General features: G+C 52.4%; 1 protein-coding gene across 2 annotated transcripts; it reads right to left on the bottom strand.

The window, feature by feature from the left end:
• Positions 1-782: 782 nt before the first annotated feature.
• LOC138754979 (zinc finger and BTB domain-containing protein 4-like) lies at positions 783-25,580 on the bottom strand. 2 transcript variants are annotated; one of them, XM_069920081.1, is made up of 5 exons: positions 25,496-25,580; positions 23,286-23,448; positions 20,853-20,940; positions 12,670-12,741; positions 783-9,432 (listed from the first exon to the last, which is right to left on the bottom strand). In XM_069920081.1, exon 5 carries the CDS (start codon positions 9,422-9,424, stop codon positions 5,603-5,605), a length of 3,822 nt encoding a protein of 1,273 aa, XP_069776182.1. In that variant the 5' UTR covers positions 9,425-9,432; positions 12,670-12,741; positions 20,853-20,940; positions 23,286-23,448; positions 25,496-25,580; the 3' UTR covers positions 783-5,602. The 2 variants fall into 2 exon arrangements, with proteins under 2 accessions (XP_069776182.1, XP_069776181.1); XM_069920080.1 differs by lacking the exon at positions 25,496-25,580 and having other exon boundaries at positions 23,286-23,523.

Raw genomic sequence — 25,580 nt, 5'->3', positions numbered from 1 at the left:
CCCTTTCCATTCCGAATTGCTATGTCAGCCAACGTAACCAACAATAAAGGATCTCCTCTCACATCACAGCCAGTCTCGCTAATAGGTGCAGTGACTCTAAACTACAAAAATAAACTCTTAATTCATCTTTGTTATACAAAAATAAAAAAATCTTAAACCCATCTTCTACGTCTTTTCACTTGGCCCCTCACTCTTGTTTACCTCCGAGCAAATTTATTGCGGCTAGCGGCTCCACACACCCCAGTTTAAGTACTTTGAATTGTCCTTCACTGGTGAGGGATGAGCTCCTGCCTGTTCCTCTCAGCTGGTGAGATCCCGTGAGTTGCTCGATACTCTACCCTTCCAAAGAACAATTGAATTCGGCGTCGAATTAAACTCGGCCAAGGCATCACTACCCTGTCGGGAGTAGTCGGTCTCGCAGCGTTCAGAGGAGGTGAAGAGTTAAGAGCAACGGTGTTCCCGCTGCGGTCTCCTCTGCACCACGGAGACGGCGCGCAGGCTGGGAGATCGTCTCGATGAGGCCTTGGCTCCGTCCGCCACAGCAGCGTGGATCTCCCAGCGGCCGCCCGTTGCAATTCCCCGTCCCGCTCCCTGGCTCTGCGCTGTCTCGTCAGTTGCCGGACTGAGACCACCGACAAATTGGAGGAGCAACACCTCGTCTTCCGTCTGGGCCCCCTCCATCACTAACCGACCTCTCCAGTTTCCGTTAAGAACCCCCCCCCCCCATTGTTTCCTTCTCTCTCCCTCTTTCCCCCCCCCCCCCCACCCCCTTTTTCCCTCCATCTCCTTTCACGGAACCACACACCTTTCCTCTTATCAAATCCAATTAACATCTTTTGGCTCTTGGTCTGGACTCGTCCCCCTCCCCTTCTCCCCCCTGAATCTCTCATCTTTAATGTGGGTGCCTGTCTGCTTTTTGCTTATTCCTTGAGGAAGGGCTCAGGACCGAAATGTCGGTGATGTATCTTTACCTCGTGTGGACGCTGCGAGACCGGTCGAGTTCTCCCAGTGTTTACTGTGCGTTTTTACTACAATCTCGGTGTCTGCCGACTCTCGCGCTTTACTCCAGACATTCACAACCAAAGATGCCTGTGTCTTCAAGTTTGGGGACTAGATTACGATAATGGGGGATGCGCTGGGACTCTCCTCTCACTGCCTCTGGGGGAAGTTGTTCAGCCCTGTGCTCCTCAGTCAGAACCCCTCTGTGGGACCTGTACCCTGACTGAGGGGAGCAGAGGATGCAAGGCCCTTGGGGAGGATCATCTTTTTCCTGTTACAGAGACCAGTGATGACCCAGGAGGTGGATGGGGACGGTCTGGTCAGCAGGGATGTGGAGAGGGAATTGGAGAGGATTATTTGCACGAGTTTAGTGTGAGTGTGAGCATGTGTGAGTGTCTGTGTGTGTGTGTGCATGAGAGTGTGAGTCTGTTTGGAGGTCTCCATATGTGTGAGAGCCAGTGTTTGTGTGCCTGGCAGCCTAGGATTTTTCTCTGTGTTTGATTGGTCGTATTTCTGTGTGATGTGCACATCTGAGAACATGCTGCATGTGTGTGTGAGAGAGAGAATGTTCAATCAGTGTTGTGAGTGTTCAGTCAGTGTGTGAGTGTGCCCCAGTGTGTGTGTTCAGTCAGTGTTGTGTGTGCCCCAGTGTATGAGTGTTCAGTCAGTGTGTTATTGTGCTGCAGTGTGTGAGTGTTCATTCAGTATGTGAGTGTGCCCCAGTGTGTGTGTTCAGTCAGTGTGTGAGTGTGCCCCAGTGTATGAGTGTTCAGTCAGTGTGTTATTGTGCCCCAGTGTGTGTGAGTGTTCAGTCAGTATGTGTGTGCCCCAGCATGTGTGTGTTCAGTCAGTGTTGTGTCGTGCCCCAGTGTGTATTCATTCAGTGTACGAGTGTTCCCCTGTGTGTGTTCAGTTAGTGTTGTGTCATGCCCCAGTGTGTGTGTTCAGTCAGTGTATGAGTGTTCCCCAGTGTGTGTGTTCAGTCAGATTTGTGAGTGTTCAGTCAGTGTGTGTGTGTCCCAGTCAGTGAGTGTGCCCCAGTGTGTGTGAGTGTTCAGTGTGTGTGCTCTAGTGTATGAGAGTGTTCAGTCAGTGTGTGTGTGCCCCAGTGTTTAGAGAGTGTTCAGTCAGTGTGTGTGTGCCCCAGTGTGTGTGTGTTCAGTCAGTGTGTGTGTGCCCCAGTGTGTTAGTGTTCAGTCAGTGTGTGAGTGTTCAGTTAGTATGTGAGTGTGCCCCAGTGTGTGTGCCCCAGTGTATGAGAGTGTTCAGTCAGTGTGTGTGTGCCCCAGTGTTTAGAGAGTGTTCAGTCAGTGTGTGTGTGCCCCAGTGTTTAGAGTGTTCAGTCAGTGTGTGTGTGCCCCAGTGTGAGAGTGTTCAGTCAGTATGTGAGTGTGCCCCAGTGTGTGTGTTCAGTCAGTGTGTGAGTGTGCCCCAGTGTGTGTGTGTTCAGTTAGTATGTGAGTGTGCCCCAGTGTGTGTGTTCAGTCAGTGTGTGAGTGTGCCCCAGTGTGTGTGTGTTCAGTTAGTATGTGAGTGTGCCCCAGTGTATATTCAGTCAGTGTGAGTGTGCCCCAGTGTGTGTGTTCAGTCAGTATGTGAGTGTGCGAGAGAGGACGTTGTCCAGCTGGCAGGCAACAAAGGAAACTGTGACTCACTGACTGCGGAGAGCAGCCTCTGGCAATGATGGGATCAGCTGAGGAATAAAACATCGAGGCTAAATAACCAGTTAGAGAAGCCCGACAGCAGAGGGGGCAGGATGAGAGCAACCGAGAAAAAGAAGGAACGATGAAGGAAGGAAGGAGGGCAATGAGATGTGGGAATAGGGGATGGAGGCAAGCAGTGCACTGGAGGGGGGGTTACCGAGACAGAGAGGGGTGCAGGGGACCGGAGGGGGTGACAGAGACAGGGAGGGGTGTAGGGACCGGAGGGGGTGACAGAGACGGGGAGGGGTTCAGAGGGTGGATGGAGCAATCCAGTGTGAGTTACAGGAAACTGCTTCAGGGGTAAATGATCTTACTGAACAGCAGCTAGGTCGATGGGCTGAATTGTGTTCCCCCGGGTTAGTTTCTAAATCTCCCTCTCCATCCTGCAAGATTCCTTACGCAGCAGTGAGACCCCCTCACCCCTCGGCTCTCAGGACTGGCGGGCCGTAAGCCAATCACCCAGGCCTCCGCCACAGAGCCAGGGACAAGCCAGCCGATTCCAGGATTGGCTCGACTCTGCTGGTAAACGGAATGCGTTGGGTGGATGTGCGTTCATAACTTGCACTTGCCTAACCCAAACGCAGGCAGGCTGCCGAACCTGGTTCAAACTCTGAGCCTTGCCAAAGGGTTTCGTGGGCATTGTACAGGAGTTGAAGGGATTTGGGAAGGGATCAGGGTCGCTGGGTCAAAGATCAGTGGGGGGGGGGGGGGGAGAGGGATGGTCGAGGAGAGAGAATTGGGGGCGCAGAGACCACGGTGGGTTGGAGAGGTTGCAGGGACTCGAAGGGGTGGGTATCCTCACTGGTCTAGGGAATGTCGGGGAACAGCGCACGTTCCATGCCGGGATACAGACGTCGGGGCTAAATGAAACTACTCCCGTCCTCTCCCCATTTGCCAGAAGAAGCACAATGGGCCTCTCCTCGCAAACCAGAAGCGATCAGGAGTCAAACGCTCTCAGATTGCGTGCAGAGGAAAGGCCATGGGATGACGAGGGCGGCAACAGAGGGGAAGCAACTGTGGGCGAGAATGGCACAGAGGGGCCAAATGTTCTACAATCTTCTCTCAGTCCCTGTGCCAACTTGCCTTGTCCTGTTTAATCTGCCCCTAAAACAGTGACGAGGCAGTGTCCCCTCCCTACCTGCCCGACCCTGCCGTCAGACCCGAGAACATGCTCGGAGTTAACACACACCCGTGTCTCTTCGGGGCTGTAACAATCCATGACTCCATCGCCTCTCCTCGGACCTGCTGCCATCAGTCTCAGTCCCTGGGTTGGGATGGTTCTCACCCACACTCACCGCCGGGCAGGAGGGAGGAAGGTGAGCAATGTGGAGGTCTGGTCAGTTCCAGGGACAATTTCTTCCCAATCACACACAAATACACTCACAGACACACACACACACCCAGAGACACACACTCACAGACACACTCATGGAGACACACACTCACATACACGGAAATACACACACGCAGATACTCACAGACATACATAGACACTCATTCACAAACACACACATTCACACGCACACACGACCCCCTCATGTCACTCCCTCCATCTCCTGCCCCAACCCAGACACTAACCCAGAATACTTCTGCGGTAAAGCAGGAGTCATGTCCAAGCACAGCAAGATCCCACAGTCACGTAATTTTACTGCGGATTCATCGCTGGCCTTGGTTAGGATGGAAGGAAACAGGGAACGACACAGGAAGGGGAGGGGTTGTGTGGACCCACTCCACCTGGCTCCCTGGGACCGCATTTACCGGCTTGAGACTGAGGAGAGAATGGTTCCAGTGGAGATCACCCAACTGGTGCAGGCAGAACTGGTCGGCTCCAGTGGAGGGAGCGTCAAGATCGGTGGCCACGGGTGACGGGGATGGGGTGGGGGGGGGGGGGGGTGGTGTCGGTGAGGATGGGAGCTACGATCACCCAGGTCCGTTAGGCCCTCCACCTGAACACGTTGAGCCCCCAGGGAGGGACCTCTGCATCTGCAACTGGCCTGGGCTCGGAGGGGGAAGTTAGTGCACCCAATGGTCAAGATTGGAGGAGAGACCCTCCCCACTGGCTTCTGCTCTCCTCCACAAACCTGGTGAAGGTCATGTGTAACTGGAGGGGGTGTGAGGTGGTGGAGGTAGAGGTCAGTGAGGGGTGAGGCCATTGGACAAGGAGGGGGGTGGACTGCCCTGCATTCCTCAGCTGAGTCAATGAGTGTCATTTTGGCTAATGTGCACTTTGACCCCAGCTAATGACCCTGTCACTTTGGCCAATGAGCCTTTACCTCACCCAAATGACCCTTTACCTCGACCAGTTACTCTTCACTCGGTCAATGGACTCTCACCTCATCCAATGACCCTTAACCTCGGCCTTTAACCTTACCTAATGACCCCATCACCTTGGCAATGACCCCTCACCTTGGCCAATGACCCCACACCTTAACTAATGACCACACCTTGGCCAATGAGCCTTCACCTTGCCAATGACCCCTCACCTTGGCCAATGACCCCTCACCTCACTCAATGACTGCTCACCTTGGTCAATGACCCTGTCACCTCGGCCAATGACCTCTCACTTCAGCCAATGATCTCTTTCACCACATCAATGATCCCCATTCACCTCAGCAAATGACCCCTCATCTCACCATGACTTATGACCCCCCCTTACCCTGACCAATGAACTCCTCACCTCGGCCAATGACCCTGTGACCTTGAAGATACCTCACTGCCCTCCCGTACCCATCTTCGGTGCAGAGCGCTTCCTTGACGTTTGGCTAGAGAGAGAGGCCCTGGCCCCGTTATGGGGGGTGGGTCGAGCCCTGGAAAGAGGAGGGGAGGATGGGCCCCGGGGGACTGAGCCCTCTCAGTACCTCCGCCCACCCCGCTCCCCTGCCAGCAGCTCCCGTCCTGCCTCATCCCGGCTCCCAGTAACCCCAGCCCCCAGCGGCAGAGGCGGGTGGCGGTGCCAAAGGGTGGGCCTCATCCCGGCACGGGCCAGGGTAGACAAACACACGGCGCAGGAGGGGTAGTGGCTGACCTTTGTCCTGAATGACCATGTTGAGGGCGACAGGGAGGGGGGAGACAGGGCCGAAGGGGCAGGCGTAGGGGCCAGCGAGCAGGGGGTGCCCGTACACCAGTGGGTAGGGGTCTGGGTAGAAGGGGGCCTTGCTGAGGCCCTCCTCCCCTGGTGAATAGGCTGCAAACTTATGCTGGGACTCGGGGCGGGGGCAGCAGTGGCCAGCGGTGACCAAGGGGATGGGGTGCTCTTGAACGGGGGGGTCTGCAGGGCCCGTTTCCGTCTGCCGGGGTGGTGAGGCCTGGTGATTGGGATCCGACCTGGCTAGGGTAGGCTCCTCTTGACCTCCAGCTTGGGGTGAGGATGCCCCTGGGTTGGCCCAGGCTCCTGGGGGCATCGACGTGCAAAGCTGGGGGCCAGGACTGGGCACTGCGTGCCTCCCTTCTTCTGCGGGGAGCTTCTGCCTGCCAAGGGGTTCAGCCGGAGGCTCTTGGCCTTCCTCTTCTTCTGCATTGCTGTGGCCTACTCTCTCCTCCCCGGGGTCGAGGCTTGGCCTGGTCCCAGCCTCTGACAGTCGGCGCTTGCGACACCGGCCTGCCGTCTTCTTCCCACCTGGGCCCTGGTCCCCAGTGCTGGCGGGGCCTTCCCCACAGGCTGAGCATCCTTGCAGCCCCTCAGAGGGGCCAAGCTCCTGGTGGACCAGGCCCGTAGTCTCGGGGCCCTTGCCCTGGTTCCCACTGGTGGTGGGGCCTTCCCTGCAGGCCGAGCAACCCCGCGTCCCCTCAGAGGGCCCCTGCTCTTCAGTGAGCAGGCCTGGTGTCCCAGAGCCCTTGGCATTGCGGTGGAGCCAGCGGCCTGGAGGCCTCAGGCCCAGTTTCCGCCTCCAGCCGGATCTCTTGGCCCGGTGGAACCCCCCGGCCCGGCGCTTGGGCTTGTAGGAGTAGTACGGCCGCCACAGGTTGTCACCCGAGTCCTGGTCGCTCACCTCCTCAGCCGACTCCGCTCCTGGGGAGCAGTCGGGCCATGGTGGGGCCTGGCGCTCTCTTCCCTCTGCCCGCGACTTTCCAGTCCCTGCCTCAGGACGCCGGCCTCTCCCGACCTTGTCCCGATGCAGGTCGGACTCGGAGATCCTCCGCTTGACAATGGCCTCCTCGCCAATGCGGACAGTGATCCGGCACAGGGGCCCGTGCCTGGCACCTGAGCAGGCCGGCTTGGCCACATAGGTCAGTGTCTTGGCTGGCTGCCTCTTTGGCTTCTGTCCACGGGGCTCCCGCCGCTGCGGCCCACTGGGGCTCTGGGCCCTTGGCAGGATGGGGAGAGGGGCCGAGGTCCCGGAGCCATTGTAGGCAATGACCGAGGGTTGGACGGCGGGAGCAAGGGCCCTGCTGTGGACGATGACGGAGCGCTTGGCGGTCCGGCCATAGGTGATGACAGACGGGGGCTCAGGAGCGGATGCCGGGACCCCTTGCTCAACCCCTTCCAGTGCTGGGACCCCCTGCTCGACCCCTTCCGATGCCAGAACCCCAGGCCTTGCCCTGTCTGGTGCTGGGACCCCCAGCTCACCCCCTTCCAATGCCAGGACCCCAGACCTTGCCTTGTCAGATGCTGGAACCTCCTGCTCACCCCTTTCCAACGCTGAGACCTCAGGCCTTGCTCTGTCCAGTGCCGGGACTGCCGGCTCGCCCCTCTCCAGTTCCAGAGCCCCCAGCTCGCTCCCCTTCGTCACTGGGGCCTCGGGCTCCAACACCAGGCCTCCAGGCCCACCCCTTGACCCCGTTGAGGCCTGGCTGTACGTCTTGTAGGGCCGCTTGTGGGAACGCATGGGCAGTAGGCGGTAGAGCTTGAAGGCGTTGAGCCTGGGCTTGTAGCCCCCGTTTGGCGTCTTCTGGCTGATGGTGAGGCCTGGGTCAAGGCCATGAGCGGCCCTCTGGTGGGTCTTCAGGTTGTAGTAGGTGACAAAGGTGTCCCAGCAGAAGATGCACTGGTAGCGGCGTTCTCCCGTGTGCCACACCTCGTGCTTGGTCCGGTACTCAGCCAGCGCGAAGATCTTGTCACAATAGCGGCATGGGTACCTCCGGCGCCATGAGTGCACGTTGGCGTGGCGCCGCAGGCTCGACAAGGTCATGTAGGAGCGCTGGCACACGGCACAGAAGTACAGCAGATGGCCGTCCACCACTTTCATGAAGTGTTCGTCTTGGGTCAGGGAATCGGGCCTGGACAGTGGGGTGGTGGTGGGGCCTATCTCACTGGAGTGAAGCTGGGCCTTGGTCAGGGCCTGGGTCAGAAGCTCGGGCCTGGACAGGGGGATGGTGGCGGGGCCTAGCTCATCAGGGGAAAGCTGGGGCTGGGTCAGGACCTGGGTCAGGGGCTCAGGCCTGGAAAGAGGGGTGGTGGCAGGGCCTAACTCTTCAGGGGGCAGCCGGGCCTGGGCCTGGATCAGGGGATCGGGAATGGACTGGGGGATTGTAGTGGATCCCAGCTCATCAGGAGTCAATGGGGCCTGGGTCAGGGGCTCAGGCCTGGGCAGGGGGGTGGTGGTTGGTCCTAGATCGTCGGGGGACAGCTGGGGCTGGGTCAGGGGTTTAGGTGGATGGAGGGGCATGTCAGGGCCAAGCTTGTCAGTGGGCAGTCGGGGCTGGGTCAGGGGCTCGGGCCTAGATGGGTGAGTGGTGGATCCCATCTCATCAGCAGGCAGATGGCCCTGGGTCAAGGCCCTTGTGCCAGGCCCAAGCTTGTTGTGGGGCAGCTGGGTCTGGCCCTGGATTTGGTCCTGGGCCTGAATTTGGGACTGAGCCTGAGCCTGGGCCTTGGTTTGGACCTGGGCCTGGGCTACAGACACAGCCCCCGCCCAGCGGCACGCTGCCTGGTGACTCTGTAGCCGTTTCAGATGCACAAAGGCCTTGTGGCAGTGTGGGCAGCTCAGGGTCTTTCTGGCCCGGTGAAGCCTGAGTTGAAGGCGGGGGATGCACTCGACAGTTGGCTTGGCATGGAGGGAGCTAGCCTCTTCCCCCTCCCCTCTCTCCTTCCCATGAGGCCTACTTGCCCCAGCCCCCTCCTCCAAGTTGAAGCCCAGCCCTTGGAAGGCCGTGGTGCTAAGGGTGTAGAGCCGCCGGTCTGCAGCTCCCTCCTCCACCACCTCTTCCAGCGGGGCCTGCGGACCAGACCCAAGGCCCGAGGCCTCCCATGTGGTGCCCTTGCCGCAGGAAGATGTCAAGTCAATAGGGAAGGAGGGCCCAGCAGGATTGTGGGAGCTGAAGTCCGAGTCCCCGGGCCATGTCTGGGCCCTCTCTGACCGGCGTCGCTGCCCCTCAGGAGCTGGGGCCCCTTGGTGGGAGTAGTCGGGACCCCGGGAAGACAGGTCTTCCAGGAAGGTGATGCCCAGCCGTTGCCCAGCCGCAGCCAGCTCTCGTGCCTCGTCAGGTCTCTCCACTACTAGCCGTGAGCTGTACAGGAAACCCAGGATCTTGGCGAAGACCTCGGCCTTGACCTCGCGCAGTTCCAGCACCGGCTGCAGGGGCCAGGATCCCCGCTGGGCCAGCAGCCCCTGGAAATAGGGGCTAAAGGCCGCCAGCACATTCTTGTGGGCCTTGAACTTGCTGTCCTCCACTACGATGGTGACATCACAGAAGGCGCCCCTCTCCCGCTGGGCGTTCAGCTGGTGGAGCAGGCTCGTGCAGTGGCCCCCGTCCCTCGCTTCGTACCTTCTTGACATCGCCATGCGGCAACCTGCAACGGGGAGGACACAGGGCCGTGAGTGGGGAGAGGGGGCTCCGTGGTGGGGGGAGTGGCGGTGAGGAAGCTCCGCACTGGGGTGTGGGGTGATGAGGGAGCTCCGCACTGTGAGAAGGATGGTGAGGGAGCTCCATACTGTGGGAGGGGTGGGAGCTCTGAACTGTGGGAGGGGCAGTGAAGGACCTCTGCACTGTCAGAGGGGCAGAGAGGGAGCCCCACACTGTGAGGGGGATGGTGAGGGAGCTCCACACTATGGGAGGGGTGGAGAGGGAGACCCGCTCTGTGGTTGGGATGGTGAGGGAGCTCCGCACTGAGGGAGGGACAGAAAGGGAGCCCCACACTGTGGGAGAGGTGGAGAGGGAGCACCACACTGTGGGAGGGGCGGATTGAGGGGACAAGACATTAAAGGGATGGCCTTTATTGGGTGGGATTAAAGGGGTGTTTTCTGCCTGATAGTACGAGTGAGGTGCAGAGAGGGCCCAGGGTTTGGGGAACATCTCTGAGATACTCTGTTGGAGCCCCAACCTTCCTCTGCTATCAATCCCAGCAGTAACTCGGTGTTCACAACAGGGACAGGACAAAGCTTTCACCAATGCGGCTCTTTTTGCGAGATCCCCTGTATATTATGTTGGAAATGTTGTTGATGGCAGGATTCCCAGAAATCTGTGTTGTTCCTTTCAAATCCTGTTCTTATCTGGAAGGCTTTGCTTCGAGCTGCCCACTTCCTGTTCAGGGATCCAGGTCACTCGAATCAGAATGTGGCTGGAGTTTCCATGGCTACCAGAATTCCATTATCTTTACGCAGAGCTCAAGTAAGTGTGTGTCTGTCGGGGGTGTGTGTGTGTGTGTGTGTGTGTGTGTGTGTGTGTGTGTGTGTGTGTGTGTGTGTGTGTGTGTGTGTGTGTGTGTGTGTGTGTGTGTGTGTGTGTGTGTGTGTGTGCGCGCGCGTGCGTGCGTGTGTCTGACTGTCTGTGTGTTTGTCCATGAGTGTGCATTCGTGCACGTGTGTCGTCTGTGTATGTTTGTCAGTGTGTGCACGTGTGTGTTTGTGTGTGTCTGCGTGTGTGCATGTGTGCATGTGCATGCATGCGTCTGTGAGTGTATGTGTGTATATGTGCATGCATGTGTGTGTGATTGTGTGGATCTTTGTGAGTGTGATTGTCTGTGTGTGCGCGCCAGTGTGTATGTATGCATGTGTCTGTGTGTGTGTGCACACGTGTGTCCGTATGTATGCGTGTGTGTGTGTTTGTGTGTGTGTGTGAGAGAGACAGAAGAGAGAAGAATGATAGAATGAATGCGTGAGAAACAGACTGAGAGTTTAAGAGAGAGGCAGACAGACTGACAGGCAGAAAGAAAGAGAGAGACTGACAGGCAAAATGAAAGAGAGAAAGAGGGAAGCAGACAGTGAGAGAGGCAGAAAGAGAGAGGTAGACAGATGGAGGGAGGCAGATAGAGACAGATGGACAGAGAGTGAGAGAGAGAGAGACAGGCAGGTAGAGGCAGACAGTAGAAATCTTTGCTCTGTAAACCTTTTTTGACATCTCAATCCCACTTTAAACCTATGCCCTCATGCATTTGATATTTCCCACTTTGTGTTAATCTACCCTACCTACACTTCAGAATTTTATAAATTTCTATCTGCCCCCACCACAAACCCCCACTGCCGCTCAGCCTCTGACACTCCAGATTAAATAAGCTGAGCCTGATCATCCTCTTAGCTAATACTCTCCAATCTGGGCCACGTCCGGAGAATCCCTTCTGCAGCCTCTCCGTCCCCTTCCTGATGAGTGCCAACCAGAACTGCACATGCTCCTTTGGCTGTAGTTGAACCAAAGTTGACACCGTGGCAATATGACCACCTGACCTTTAACCTCAGGGCCCCAAATGAGGAAGCTAACAGTGCTGCCTGCCTTTTCTTCCACTCCATCTACTAGTGTTGCCACATTCCTTAGGTTTACAGACCCACAACCCACCCCCCCACCCCCCCCCCCCCCCGTACATCAATGCACCTTGGGGGACCTGCCATTTACTGTTAGCTTTCCATCTACTGTTCCATTTTGGAAGGATAAACCAAGAAAGGACATACAAGGTAAACGGTTGGGCACTGAGGAGTGCAGTAGAACGGAGGGATCTGGGAATACAGGTACATGATTCCCTGAAAGTAGCGTCACAGGTGGACAGGGTTGTAAAGAAGGCTTTTGGCCTTCATAAATGTATTGAGTACAGGAGTTGGGATGTTACGGTAAAGTTGTATAAGGCATTGGTGAGGCCAAATTTGGAGGATGGTGTGCAATTTTGGTCACCGACTACAGGAAAGATATCAATAAGATTGAAAGAGGGCGGAGAAGATTTACGAGGATGTTGCCCAGACTTCAGGGACTGAGTTACAGGGAAAGGTTAAACAGGTTAGGACTTTATTCCCTGGAGAGTAGATGAATGAGAGGAGATTTGATAAAAGTATTTAAAATTATGAGGGGGATGGACAGAGTGAATGTAGGTCGGCTGTTTCCACTGAGGGTGGGTGAGATAAAAACCAGAGAACATGGGTTAAGGATGAAAAGGGAAAAGTTTAGGGGGAACTTCTTCACACAGAGAGCGGTGGGAGGGTGAAACGAACTGAAGTGGTGAATGCGGGCTCAATTTTAACATTTTTGGGCAGGTACGTGGATGGGAGGAGTACGGAGGGCTATGGGACAGGGTGCAGGTCAGTGGAACAAGGCAGAATAACAGTTTGGCCCAGATGAGAAGGGGTTCCTGTTGTGTTCTATCTGACCTTCCAGAGTGCATCCACATTGAACTCTATCTATCATTTATTTAAAGCTAGATTTACAACCCTTTTGTGGAGCACCTCGGCTCTGTCCATTGCAGTGCATGGATTTCCCAGTGGCCACCCATTTGAAATCCCACCACCACCCCACTCCCGGCCCATTTCCTTGCCAATACGTCTCTGTCAGGGAACTCAAGCAACTGCCAGACTGAGGCCATCTGCCAATCGGAGGATGTCGGAAATGCATCTTTCCCTCCTCTGGACGCTGCAAGATCTGTGTGTGTTTTAACCTATAACCCCCCCCCTACCCCCCCACCCGGACATTTAAGAAGGGTGGGAGAAAACCGGAGGGAGCCCTTTGGGGAAAACCCGGGTCGCTGGCGCTGCTAACCACTACTGATAACTACGCCCAGACCTCCCACTGGCAACCCGTCCACAAATTCACATGACACTCGCAAACTCACTGGTCCAGGAGGTCGGACAGAGGGGCGCGGAGAGTCAGGAGATGAAATCGAACAGGGTAGGGTGAGTCAAATCTGAAACAGAAACAAAATGCTGGGATCACACAGCAGGTCACATAGTCTCCCCTGGAGAGAGTTGTCCAGACAAAGTCTCGTGAGGCATTAACTCTGTTTCTCTCTCTCCAAGGACTGTCTGGCCGCTGAGGGTGCCAGAACCTGGGCCCATTAAGTTGTGCAAATCTCAAGAGGGCTCTGGAGGGAAGGACTGGACAAAGTCTATTTCCCTCCCAGCAGAGATGGGAAGTGCATGGTCCTGGAGGAAATGGGTAAAACTGTGGTCCGCAGATGGTGCTGGGAGTTGACGAATGGGGTCGTGGGCACAAGCACATTTCCCCACATCCTGACTCAGAAATAGTTCTCCATGTGTCGGAAGACCTGTGGATGAATCGCGAAAGGTTGGTTTGCAGGTGTATCAAGAAGGCCAATGTTCTGGAGGGATTGGATTTAGGAGCGGGGAGGTCACGCTACAACTGTGCAAGGTTCAGGTGAGGCTGCATCTGGAGGACTGTGTACAGATCTGGTCTCCTGACTTGAGGAAGGATGGACTAGCTTTGGAAGCTGCACAGAGGAGGGTCACCAGGTTGATTCCAGAGATGAGGAGAGATTGAGTTGTCTGGGACTGTACTTGCTGGAATCGAGAAGGATGAGAGGGGATCTTGTAGAAATGTATTAAATTATGAAAGGCATAGATAAGACAGAGGTAGGTAAGTTGTTCCCAGGGGTGGGGAAGATTATAACTAGGGGGACATGGCCTCAAGATCCAGGGGAGTAGATTTAGGACAGAGATGAGGAGGAACTGCTTCTCCCAGAGGGTGGTGAATCTGTGGAATTCGCTTCCCATTGAAGCAGTGGAGGCGGCCTCAGTAAATATGTTTAAGACAAGGTTGGATGGATCATCGGGGAATTAAGGGATACGGTGAAAAGGCAGGTCTGTGGAGATGAGCCCATCAGATCAGCCACGATCTCATCGAATGGGGGAGCAGGCTCGATGGGCCAAATGGCTGACTCCGGCTCCGGTTTCTGATCCCTAGGTGAAGATCCTGGAACAGTCACCCGCACACCGCGAGGAGTGCAGCCCTTCCAGAGTCTGGTCGGGGTGTTGGCACTGCCTTCTGTATCCACAATCCTTGAGGGAATGCAAAAAGCATGGAGGGCGGATGCATTCGGGTTGGGAGCTCAGTCACCTGCACTAGGTTGGCGTGGGCCAGGAATTGCTGGAGGGAGTCAGTGGGTAAAGGCTCGGTCAGATGAGAACGGTATCTCACTTCCCCTCAGTGGGAGAAGCCTGTCTACATTTACTCTGTCTGTCCCCTTCATACTTCTAAATACTGCTATCAAATCTCCCCTCATTTTTCTATGCTCCAGGGAATAAAGTCCTAACCTGTTCAACCTTTCCCAGCAACTCAGTTCCTGACGTTCGGGCAACATCCTAGTAAATCTCCTCTGCACTCTTTCTATCTTATTGATATCTTTCCTGTTGTTCGGTGACCAAAACTGTGCAGAAATGCTCCAAATTTGGCCTCACCGATGTCTTGTACAACTTCACCATCCCATCCCAGCTCTTATACCCAATACTTTGATTTATAAGGGAAAGCTTTGTCCACTGAGGGCAGGTGAGATATAAACCAGATGACACGGGTTAAGGTTGAAAGGGGAACATGAGGGGAACTTCTTCACACAGAGAGAAGTGGGGGTGTGGAACGAGCTGCCGGCTGACACAAGCTCAGTTTTAACATTTAAGAAGAATGTGCACAGGTACATGGATGGGGAGGGGTCAAACTCTGATGAACAGTGATGGAGGGGCTGACCGAGGAGTCACGTGATGGAGTAGTGGCCGGACGGTGAACTCCAGCCCTCTCCAGAAAAGTCGGGAAAAACAAGAGAAAACACAAAGGCACAGAAATAAAAGTTACAGAAAAGTGAGTATAAAGGTGGAAAGAAGATGGCGACAAAAAAAGAAAAGTCGAAAGCAACGGTAAGAAGAGAGGAAGAGAAGACAAAGGAGGAAAAAGGTGAAGGCCTTACCTGTCCGAAGAGGCCCGCTGCGGAGAGAGAAACCCGCTCCCTCAGGTCGGTAAATAATGGACTACAAAAATGGCTCGCAGAGCCGAGTAAAAGTGCGCAACCGCGCATGCGCGAAGTTTCGCGCATGCGCGATGTGAATGAAAAAAAACACACCGACGGGAGGGGGGACCAGCTGGGGAGTCGATCTCCACAGCCGGCAACGACAGCTGCAGAACACCTGCAGCAAGAAGAGTCCACAGAAGACAATGGAAACAAGAAAGAAGAGAAGAAAAGGGCAACAAAGAAACAACAGATGGCCAACCCAGAGGAAGAAGAAGAGGAAGAGTATGGTGAAATAGAAGAAGAAAAGAAAGGCAAGGTAAAGGATATACTTGCTCTTATTAAAGGATACATGGAGTCATTTAAAGAATGGCAAACACAGGAATTTAAGGATTTAAGAAAAAGAATAAACAACACAGAAGAGAAAATAAATAAAATGGAGATGACCTTAACAGAAATGGGAAAGAAAATGGACAAGATGGAAGAGCGGGCAGTAGCAGCAGAAATGGAGGTAGAAGACTTAAAAAAGAAATTGGAGAAATCTAATAAAAAAACTAAAGAGACACAAGAACTACTAGCTCAAAAAATAGATACAATGGAAAACCATAACAGAAGAAATAACATAAAGATAGTGGGCCTTAAGGAAGATGAAGAAGGCAAGAATATGAGGGACTTTATAAAAGAGTGGATCCCTAAGACCCTAGGATGTCCAGAACTACAGCAAGAATTGGAAATAGAAAGGGCACATAGAGTATTGGCCTCTAAACCACAACCACAACAAAAACCAAGATCTATTGTAGTAAAATTCCTAAGATATACTACAAGAGAAAAGGTACTGGAGAAGACAATGGAAAAAGTAAGAGAGGGCAACAAACCACTGGAGTATAAAGGGCAAAAAATCTTCATTTATCCAGATATAAGTTTTGAACTCCTAAAGAAGAGAAAAGAGTTCAATACAGCAAAGGCGATTTTATGGAAGAAAGGGTATAAATTTATACTAAAGCATCCAGCGGTATTGAAAATATTTATTCCAGGACAACAAAACAGACTATTCTCGGATCCAGAAGAAGCACGAAAATTTGCAGAACAATTACAAAAATAGACTGAGGGAGGAAGACGGGTAATGAGAGTTAAAATGGTTACGATTGATATGTATGTGGGTAAAGACAAAAATAGACTGAGGGATGAAGACGGGTAATGAGAGTAAAAATGATCACGATTGATATGTATGCGGGTAAAGAGGTATAAGAGTGAATAGAGACAATGAGCATACATGAATGTATCTGTACTTAGAGGAAAATATAGATAGTATAGACAAGAATTAATAAGGGAAGGTAATGGAATAGAGAGAATAAGGAGGGAATTAAAAGAATGACCTTTGTGACATATGAAAAGTGAAATCTTTTCTGGGGGAGGCGGGGTGGGGGGAAATAGCGGTCACTGCAAAATCAGTTGACGCTTGCGAGTGGATTCGCAAATCCAAATGGAGAGGGGAGATGTGGTTGTCCGACAAGGGATAAAGGACAACTCAGGAGGTGAAGGGGAGATTGGGGATAAATAAGATAGAAATAGGAGAATAAGGAAAATGTTGGATGTTGTAGGAATGTTGTCTTATAAAGAGTTGAAAATAAGAAAACAGAAATGGAAAAGGAGGAAAGGTAATGATGGAAAAACGGAAAGAGAAGATAAACAAAATATAAAAGGGCTACGCTGAACTATATGTCTTTAAATATTAATGGAATACATAACCAAATTAAAAGGAAGAAACTACCAAATTTAAATGAATAAATGTATTCCATTAGAAAAAATAACATATTGGTTAAGAAATAATATTGAAATATTCGAACAAGTATAGGAGCCTTACATTAAATACAATAGCGAAAACCTACCGGGGACAAACATTACCTAAGTTGATGGAAGGAGAAGGAAAGAAAAGAATGGACTCAGTAGAATTTCTGGTGTAATTTTGTTGAATGACAACATTGTCTGACTGGCTTAATGCAACCTAGATTGTATACCTAAAATGGATGAGAGGGGGGGGGTGGGGGGGTGGTTTGGGAGGAAAGGGGGGGGGGGAGAAAAAGTCACTGTATATGTGTGAAAAAGAAATAGTGTATATCATGGCTAATGTGATTTATGGTGTGAAAAAAAAAGAGAGAAGGAGACCAAAACTGGACGTAGTACTCCAGGTATTTTAATAGCCATGGTGCTGACGGCAATTAAAATGGGATTAGTATTTGAAAAAAAAACAGTGATGGAGGGGCTAAATGCTGATGGTCTCAGCATGGGAGAGGTTAAAACACTGACAGTCAGCACGGGAAGTGTTAAACACTGATAGTCCTGATGTGGGAGGGGTTCAAAGCTGTCGTCAGCACGGGAGGGGTTAAATGCTGATGGTCTCAGCACGGAAGGGGTTAAACACTGATAGTCTCAGCACGGGAAATGTAAAGCACTGATGGTCTTGATGTGGGAGGGGTTAAGCAATGATGTTCTCAGCACGAGAGGGGTTAAAAACTGACAGTCTTGGCATGGAAAGGGTTAAATGCTGACAGTCTCAGCATGGGAGGGATTAAACACTAATGGTCTCAGTGTGGAAGGGGTTAAATGCTGATGGTCTTGGCACAGGAGGGATTAAACACTGATGGTCTCTGCACAGTAGAGGATAAACGCTGACGTTCTCAGCACAGGAGGGGTTAAATTACTGATGATCTCAGCATGGGAGGGGTTAAACACTGACAGTCTGAGCATGGGAGGGGTTAAACACTGATGGTCTTGGCACAGGAGGGGTTAAACACTGATGGTCTCTGCACAGTAGAGGATAAACGCTGACGTTCTCAGCACAGAAGGGGTTAAACTGATGTTTTCAACATGGGAGGGGTTAAATGCTGACATTCTCAGCATGGGAGGAGTTAAATACTGATGGTCTCAGCATGGGAAGGGTTAAACTGACATTTTCAACATGGGAGGGGTTAAAAGCTGACGTCAGCATGGAAGGAGTTAAACACTGTCAGTCTTGGCAGGGAAGGGGTTAAAAACTATCTGTCACGGCGTGTGAAGGGATAAACTCACTGGCTCAGTCCTATTGCCATGGGATTGAATGGGTAAATCAGGCATTGGCACAAAGAGTTAAAAAGCAAAAATTTTGCAAATGCTGTAGGTTTTGAGGGATGACGACAGAAAACGGAAATGGTCGGGCAGCATCTCGGGAGGGAAAGAGTTAATGTTTGAGGTTCTTGAGCTATCAGCAAAGGACATCAAGCTGAATTGTCCCCTGATTCTCTCCATTGTGTCGTGTTGGTTGGATTGCGACAGCTCTTACTGCCTCGGGATTAGCGGGGTTAAACGGTTCAAATAATTTTGGGCAGCTTGATTATTCACATCTGACCCCGAAATCGAAAGTATTAAACAGGACGATGCCAGTCTTGGATTGAATGGGTGAATTATGATCGAACTGGGCGTGGATAGTCAGTGTTCAAAAAAAACTGCAGCTTTCAGATGGAAAGGAGTTAAACGTGGGTTTGGGATTGCAGGGGTTAACCAGGCATAGAACATTCCGGCACAGAAACAGTCCCCTTCGAGTCTGTACCATACTATGTTTTTTGCCTAGTTCCTCTGACCTGTACTTGTCCATAGCCCTCCATACCCCTCCCATCCACGTACCTGTCCAAATGCTTCTTAAATGTTAAAATTGAGCTCGTATTCACCCCTTCAGCTGGCAGCTCATTCCACACTCCCACCACTCTCTGTGTGAAGACGTTCCCCCTCATGTATCCCCTAAACTTTTCCCCTTTCATTCTTAACCCCTTGTCCTCTGGTTTGCAACTCGCCTACCTTCAGTGGAAGAAGCCTACCTTCATTTACTCTGTCTATCCCCCTCATAATTTTAAATATCTTGATCAAATCTCTGCTCATTCAATTTTCTTAGTTCCAGGGAATAATAAAGTCTTAACCTGTTTTTAACCTTTCCCTGTAACTCAGTTCCTGAAGTCCCGGAAACACCCTCGTAAATCTTCTCTGTCCTCTTTCCATCTTACTAATATCTTTCCTGTAGTTCGGGGACCAAAACAGCACACAGTGCTCCAAATCTGGCCTCCCCAATGTCTTATGGAACTTCATCATAACATCCCAACTCCTGTACTCAATACTTTGATTTATGAAGGCCAAAAGCTCTCTTTACAACCCTATTCACCTGTGACGCCACTTCCAGGGAATCATGTATCTGTATTCCCAGATCCCTTTATTCTACCGTACACCTCAGTGCCCGACTATTTACCATGCATTGAAAGGGTTAAATATTTCCATTGTGGTTCATTGTTGGAGACGTAAGCAGGTTCATAGCGTCGTCAGATGAACAGAGGGCTACAAGTGTATTAGGTTGGGCGTCGAGTGGATTAAATACTTCAGTTTGGATCAGGAAGCTTTGGAGGCCAGGGGAGTAGGCCTCAGTGCTCATTGTTGCAGGGGTCGATCCCACTGTCACATGGGTCATCCCCCAGTGCTCACGGTTAGAGGGGAACAGTCCCCATGGTCCCAGGAGACAGACCTGTCCCCAACAGTACTGTACCCCAGTGTTACTCACTACCCCACCAGTACCTAGTTCCCCCCTGCCCCAGCGAACAGTTTGCACTGTCCCGGGGCAAGTCGCCAGATCCCACTGTGCCAGGGGAATGGTTCCCAGTTCACACTGTCCCAGGAATAGCCCCCAGTTCATACTGTTTCAGGAGCAGGACCCCCCCCCCCACACCCCCACCAGTCCCCACTGTCACAAGGGATCAGTCCCCACTGTCCTAGGAGGACAGTGCCAAAATGCTGCTTTATCAGGGCCAAGAGTGAGGTAGACAGCAAGGGGCAACTCCCACTGAGGGCAGGTACAAGCAGTTACTTCACCTGCTGCTGAAGACATGGCATCAGGCTAAACAACTGAACCAGATATATAAACACAAAATGTTCCCAAAATAAAGAGACATGCTGGCTGTGAAGCCTGAAATTCCAGCTGGCAGGTGTTGGGAAGGTTAGCGATCCCGGAAGTGCGACAGGTTGGTTACACCACTGTACACACTTGGGGAAGTCTGAGGGGTTTCAGTGTAACCTTTCATCACATCATCGAGATGTGGTAACCGGGGAGTAACATGACACAAAAATCTATCACTGTGTCACCGCGAATGATGAAGTGGAAGGACAGGCCGATCTCAACAGAAAGATGTCTCAGTGGTTCACTTAGGGTCCTGCATAATGTAGGAGTCAGGACCAGACCACAGATTAGTCACAGTGTAACATTGGGGTACAGTACTGGTGGGGATGGGTCTGTCACTGTATAACACCGGGGTACAGTACTGGTGGGGACGTGTCTGTCACTGTGTAACACTGGGGTACAGTACTGGTGGGGACAGGTCTGTCACTGAATAACATGGGTTCAGTACTGGTGGGGACAGGTCTGTCACCGTATAACACTGGAGTACAGTACTGGTGGGGATGGGTCTGTCGCTGTGTATCACTGGGGTACAGTACTGGTGGGGACGGGTCTGTCACTGTATAACACTAGGGTAGAGTACTGGTGGGGACGGGTCTGTCGCTGTGTACCACTGGGGTACAGTACCAATGGGGACGGGTCTGTCACGCTATTACACTGAGGTACGGTACTGGTGGGTCGGGTCTGTAGGAGGGGGAGATTTATGGGGGGTGGGAGGGGAATGGGAGGTCTGTGGGGAGGGAGTGTTATCCTGGCCAGTGGCACTCCATCCCCCCATTCTTCCCCCGCAGCCTCAGAACCATGATCCCACCCACTAGTGTGTCGGCCTCTCTGTGTGTCCATTCTATCCAAGGCCACCTTCACGTCCAGCCTGGGGTTGCAAGGATTAATGCTGGGCAGCAATGCACAGCAAATGACGGGGCGGGGGTTGGCAACAGTGGGTGGGAATGGAGGAGGGGATGGTGTGGGGAATGGGGATGGGGACGGGGTGGTGGATGGGAGTGAGGGCCACACACACACACACACACACACACACACACACACACACACACACACACACACACACACACACACACACACACACCTCCCTCACCTTACTGCTGGTGTCAGGTCTGTCTGTGGCCCAAGAATTTGCTCCAAATCCGGTCTCATTGGCTCCACCAGGAGGGGTCAGTTGAAGCCTGGGAGAGAAAAACACACAGACAGACACACACACACATGCACACACAGACCCACACACATGTGCACGCACACACATACATATGGGTACACACACACAGACCCACACACACACACACATATGCATGCACATGTGCACAAAACAATGAACATGTACATACACACACATACACAGAAACACATGCAGGTGTGCACACACACATGACATATACACATATGCACAAACATACATGTTCACACACACAGGCAGAATACACACATGTGCACATACATACACAACATACATGCACGCACACACAAATACACACACAAATGCATGCATGTGTGCACATACACACATATATACACACACAATAGACATAAACATACGCACACATGCATGTGCACATATACACAAGCACATACATACACGTTCACATACACACACATGTGCATACACACAAACATATACACACACATGCACATACATACACACAAACATACACACACATGTGCATACATACACACACACACACACACACACACACACACACACAGAGTCAGAACAGCGAACCTATGCAGTGTGAAGATGCAAACTCTTGTATTTGTTAATGTTGTTATGTTGGGGGTGAGCTGCCGGGAGTGGCACCCACACAAGATCATAGTCAGATCAGGGATTTGGATCACAGGGACACACACTACCACCCTCCCCCTCCCTTTCCCTGGGCCTCCCTGTAAAGGGCTCAAGTCCCACTTTCTCCTTTCCGCATTTGGACAGCAGCAGATATCAGGGCTAGGGAAATTCAGACTGGTGAGTCCACCACTCACACACCATCCCCAGCCCTGGTCCTCTCTGCCCCCACCTCCACCCACATCTTCCTCCTCCCATGGCCCAACAGAGCAGTGAGGTCTCGGAACATTGACAACGAGAGAGGTGTCAGAGAGGGTATGTTTGTGTGTGTGTGTGCATAAGTGTGCGTGTGTATACAACTGTGTATGTGTGAATGTTTGTATGTATGAGTGTGTGTTTGTGCTTGTATGTGTGTGCAAGCTTGTGTGCATATGTACGTGTTAGTGTCTTGTGTGTATGCCTGCCAGCATGAGCATGTGCATCTGTCTGTGTTTATGTGCGTGTATATGTGTTTATGTATACAACTGTGTATGTGTGAATGTGTTTGTGTGTATGTATGAGTATGTGTGTGCACGTGTTTGTGTTAGTATCTGTGTGTATGTCTGTCAGCACATGCATGTGTTTGTGTCTGTGTGTATGTCTGTCAGCACGTGCATGTGTGTGTGTTAGTGTCTGTATGCACAAGCACTTATTCTGTGTTTCTATGGCCAGGGATGGGTATTTGTCAGTTGGACTGTATTTGAGTGTTTGTATGTGTTCATGCATGTATGTTTCTGTGGATGTATGTCTCAGAATATTTAGTTGTATTTGTGCATGCGCGCATTTGTCTCTGTGTGCCTGTCTGTGTATTTCTGTGTACACAGGTGTGTGTGCGTGCGCATCTGTATATGTATTTGCCTGTGTGTTCGTGTTTGTGTCGCTATATGATTGATTGTGTCTATGTGCTTATGTATCTGCATGCGTCTAATGTGTGTTTGTGTGTGTGTGTGTCTGTGTGAGTTTCTGTGTCTCTGTCAGTGTGAGTGTGTCTGAGTATATCTGTGTCTCTGTAAATATGTCTGTTTCTGTTTGTGAGCAGGTATGTGTGTGTGCGCGTATCTGTATGTGTGTCCATGAGTCTAGGCGTGTGTGTGCGTGTATGTATCTGTGTGTCTGTCTGTGTGTGCCTGTGTATCGCTCTACTTGTCTGTATGTGGGTGTGTCCCTGTATGACTGTGGGTGTGCGCGTGTACGTGAGTGCCTGTGACTGTGTGTGTGTGTGTGCTTGTCTCTATGTCTGTATATGTGTGTCTGTCTGCGTGTGTGTATGTGTGCGTGTGGGTACCTGTGTATGTGTCTGTGCATTTTTCCCTATGTGTGTGTGTGTGTGTGTGTGTGTGTGTGTGTGTGTGTGTGTGTGTGTGTGAACACACTGACAGCCCACCCCTTCCTCTGCCCACTAACGGCACCTCTGCCAACAGGACAGTGTGACTGTGCAGCGGACACGCAGCCTGGAAGCTCATCGCCAGGGTTGGCACAGAGGTTGCCCTTGGCCCCTCCGCTGCTCCCTCACACCCCTGCCTGCCCCCCCTCTGTACCAATGTCGCACATCAACAGAAGCAAGATGCTCACTTTAAGGACCACATTTACAGAACATTTACGTGATTTTTTTTATTTAGACATTAAACACAGCCCCGAAGAATCCAGGCCAACACCCCCTTCCCCTGCTCCCTCCGATGCTGCCAGAGGTGCTCCTACCTGCATCCTGACCACAGGAGAGGGCATTTGTTGCTGGTGAACCCAATATGGAGTCGTTTTTTCCTGTCCCTCTCATACTAAGGTTCTGGCAATATCTCTGCACTTGCGTGCTCCCTCTCCTGTGACATCATCAAGGTCTCTGCTGATGTTTGGTAACTTTCTTCTGGGTGAGAGAGAGAGAGAGAGAGAGAGAGGAAAAAATAATCCATGCGATTGAAAATCAAGCAGTCATCCGAAGGAGAGCTGAAAGGGGGGGGGGGTGGGTGGGGAGAGACAGGTGGGGGTAGTCTGTTCTCACACAAACCATCCGCGCACTGTGAGCTGTAAATGCAGCCTGTGAAGCTCCTTCCTCCTCTCTTACTCTCTCTCTCTCTCTCTCTCTCTCGCTCTCTTGCTCCCTCCCTCTTGCTAGCTTCCACCAGCCAAGTATCAGCTTTGCCAAGCATTGTGCTGGAGTTCTCAGTCTGGCACATGCACAGAATTTCAAGAATCCTGTCGCACTTAGGAGTGTGAGAGCAAAGATATAAACAAACACACACACACCCACACTCCTATGCACGCACACATGCAAACACACTCACAAGCATACACTCACATAAGAACACTTGTGCGCACGCAGTCACACACACACATCTGCACACACATACTCACACACTTGTGCACACGCTCACCTGTACAATCTGCGTACACACGCTTGTGCACATGCACACACATACATACTCGCATGTGCACACACATATTCCCACACATACACACATATCTACACATTCACACTTGTGCATATGCACACACACATACACAGGGCACACATGCGCGCAGACACACTCACACTAGCATCTACACACACACACTTCTGTACATACACACACAGGTACCACAGGTATGTGCACATACGCACACACACACACACATTCAACACACACACACATATGTTTAATATCTCTCTCGCATTTTTGCCGACCAAATAGGACCAGGGAGCTGAATGTAAAAGCCAATTGAGCCGGTTTGCATGCATGCACATTTAAACTGGCTGCCATCATCGGGCCTTGAGCTGTTTGCGGCATCGTCTCTACCAACGGGGTAAAAATCTGGCCCGTGTCCTGTGCCCCAGGTTGGGGTGCTTGGCTCTGACTGCAATGGCCTCCCCCTCTGCCCCGTGATATTCCTCGCTGAAGGTGTAACTGCCTCCTGTCATTCCCCTAACATCTGGCTCCAAAAGCTGCTTCGGTTGGCTGCACACTCAGATTGACTCAGCATGCCACATCGAACATTCCACGGCGCCATATCAACGTACCTTTCCCTGTCCTGAACTGCCTCAAGGCTAGTAGCACTGTGAAGATGCAGAGAGTGAGAGGCTGTGGGATTAAGTAACTAAGGACGAATGCAGTGGTTTGTTAAGAGATGTTTCAGATAACATTGTAAGGGAGTGTGGTGGTCCACCACCAGCCTACTGCAGGGGACAACCTCTGTACCTGCAGGAGTGTAAGGAGACAGGACAACACCTGGCCGGCTGTCAATCAGTTGGCCTGAATGGATCAAGCCCCACCCAGTCGGGTGTCAGTCACCCTCCGGGATCTAAGCCTGCGCCGGCCTCCTGAGGCCTCACACTGAGTTGCTGCAGCCACAGCCAGCCTGGCTCTGTGGAAGTCTTTGTGGATTAAAGCCTTTTGTACAGTCTTTATCTTTGTGTGTGTCTGATTCTGGCTAACAGTGCACCACAGGCAGACAGCTCAATCCAGGCCCAGACCCAGCCTAGCTCCAGGCCCAGACCCAGCCTAGCACCAGGCCCAGACCCAGCCTAGCACCAGGCCCAGACCCAGCCTAGCTCCAGGCCCAGACCCAGCCTAGCTCCAGGCCCACACCTAGCCTAGCTCCAGGCCCAGACCCAGCCTAGCTCCAGGCCTACACCCTGCTTAGCTCCAGGCCTGGCCCAGACCAGACTTAGCTCCCAGCCAGGTTCTACCCAGCTTCAGTCCCACCCTTGCTCCCAGCCAGGCCTCACCCTAGCTCTCAGCCAGGTCTCACCCTAGCTCCCAGCCAGGCCCCACCCTAACTCCCAGCCAGGTCCTACCCTAGCACCCAGTCAAGTCCCACCCTAGCACCCAGCTCCAGGTCCCACCACAGCTCACAGCCAGGTCCCACCCTAGCTCCCAGCCGGTACCACCCTAGCACCCAGCCAAGTCCCACCCTAGCTCCCAGCAAGGACCCACCCTGGCTCCAGGCCCATACAGGGGTTCCTGCAGAAGGCCAGCTGAGGTAGAGCGGGGTTTCCTGAGGTAACCACTCGTTTCCAGA

Source organism: Narcine bancroftii, chromosome 2 (genome assembly GCF_036971445.1).
Source record: "Narcine bancroftii isolate sNarBan1 chromosome 2, sNarBan1.hap1, whole genome shotgun sequence".
Lineage (NCBI taxonomy): Eukaryota > Metazoa > Chordata > Chondrichthyes > Torpediniformes > Narcinidae > Narcine > Narcine bancroftii.
The sequence above is the reverse complement of the archived record's forward strand: the minus strand, read 5'-3'. Positions and strand labels throughout refer to the sequence as shown.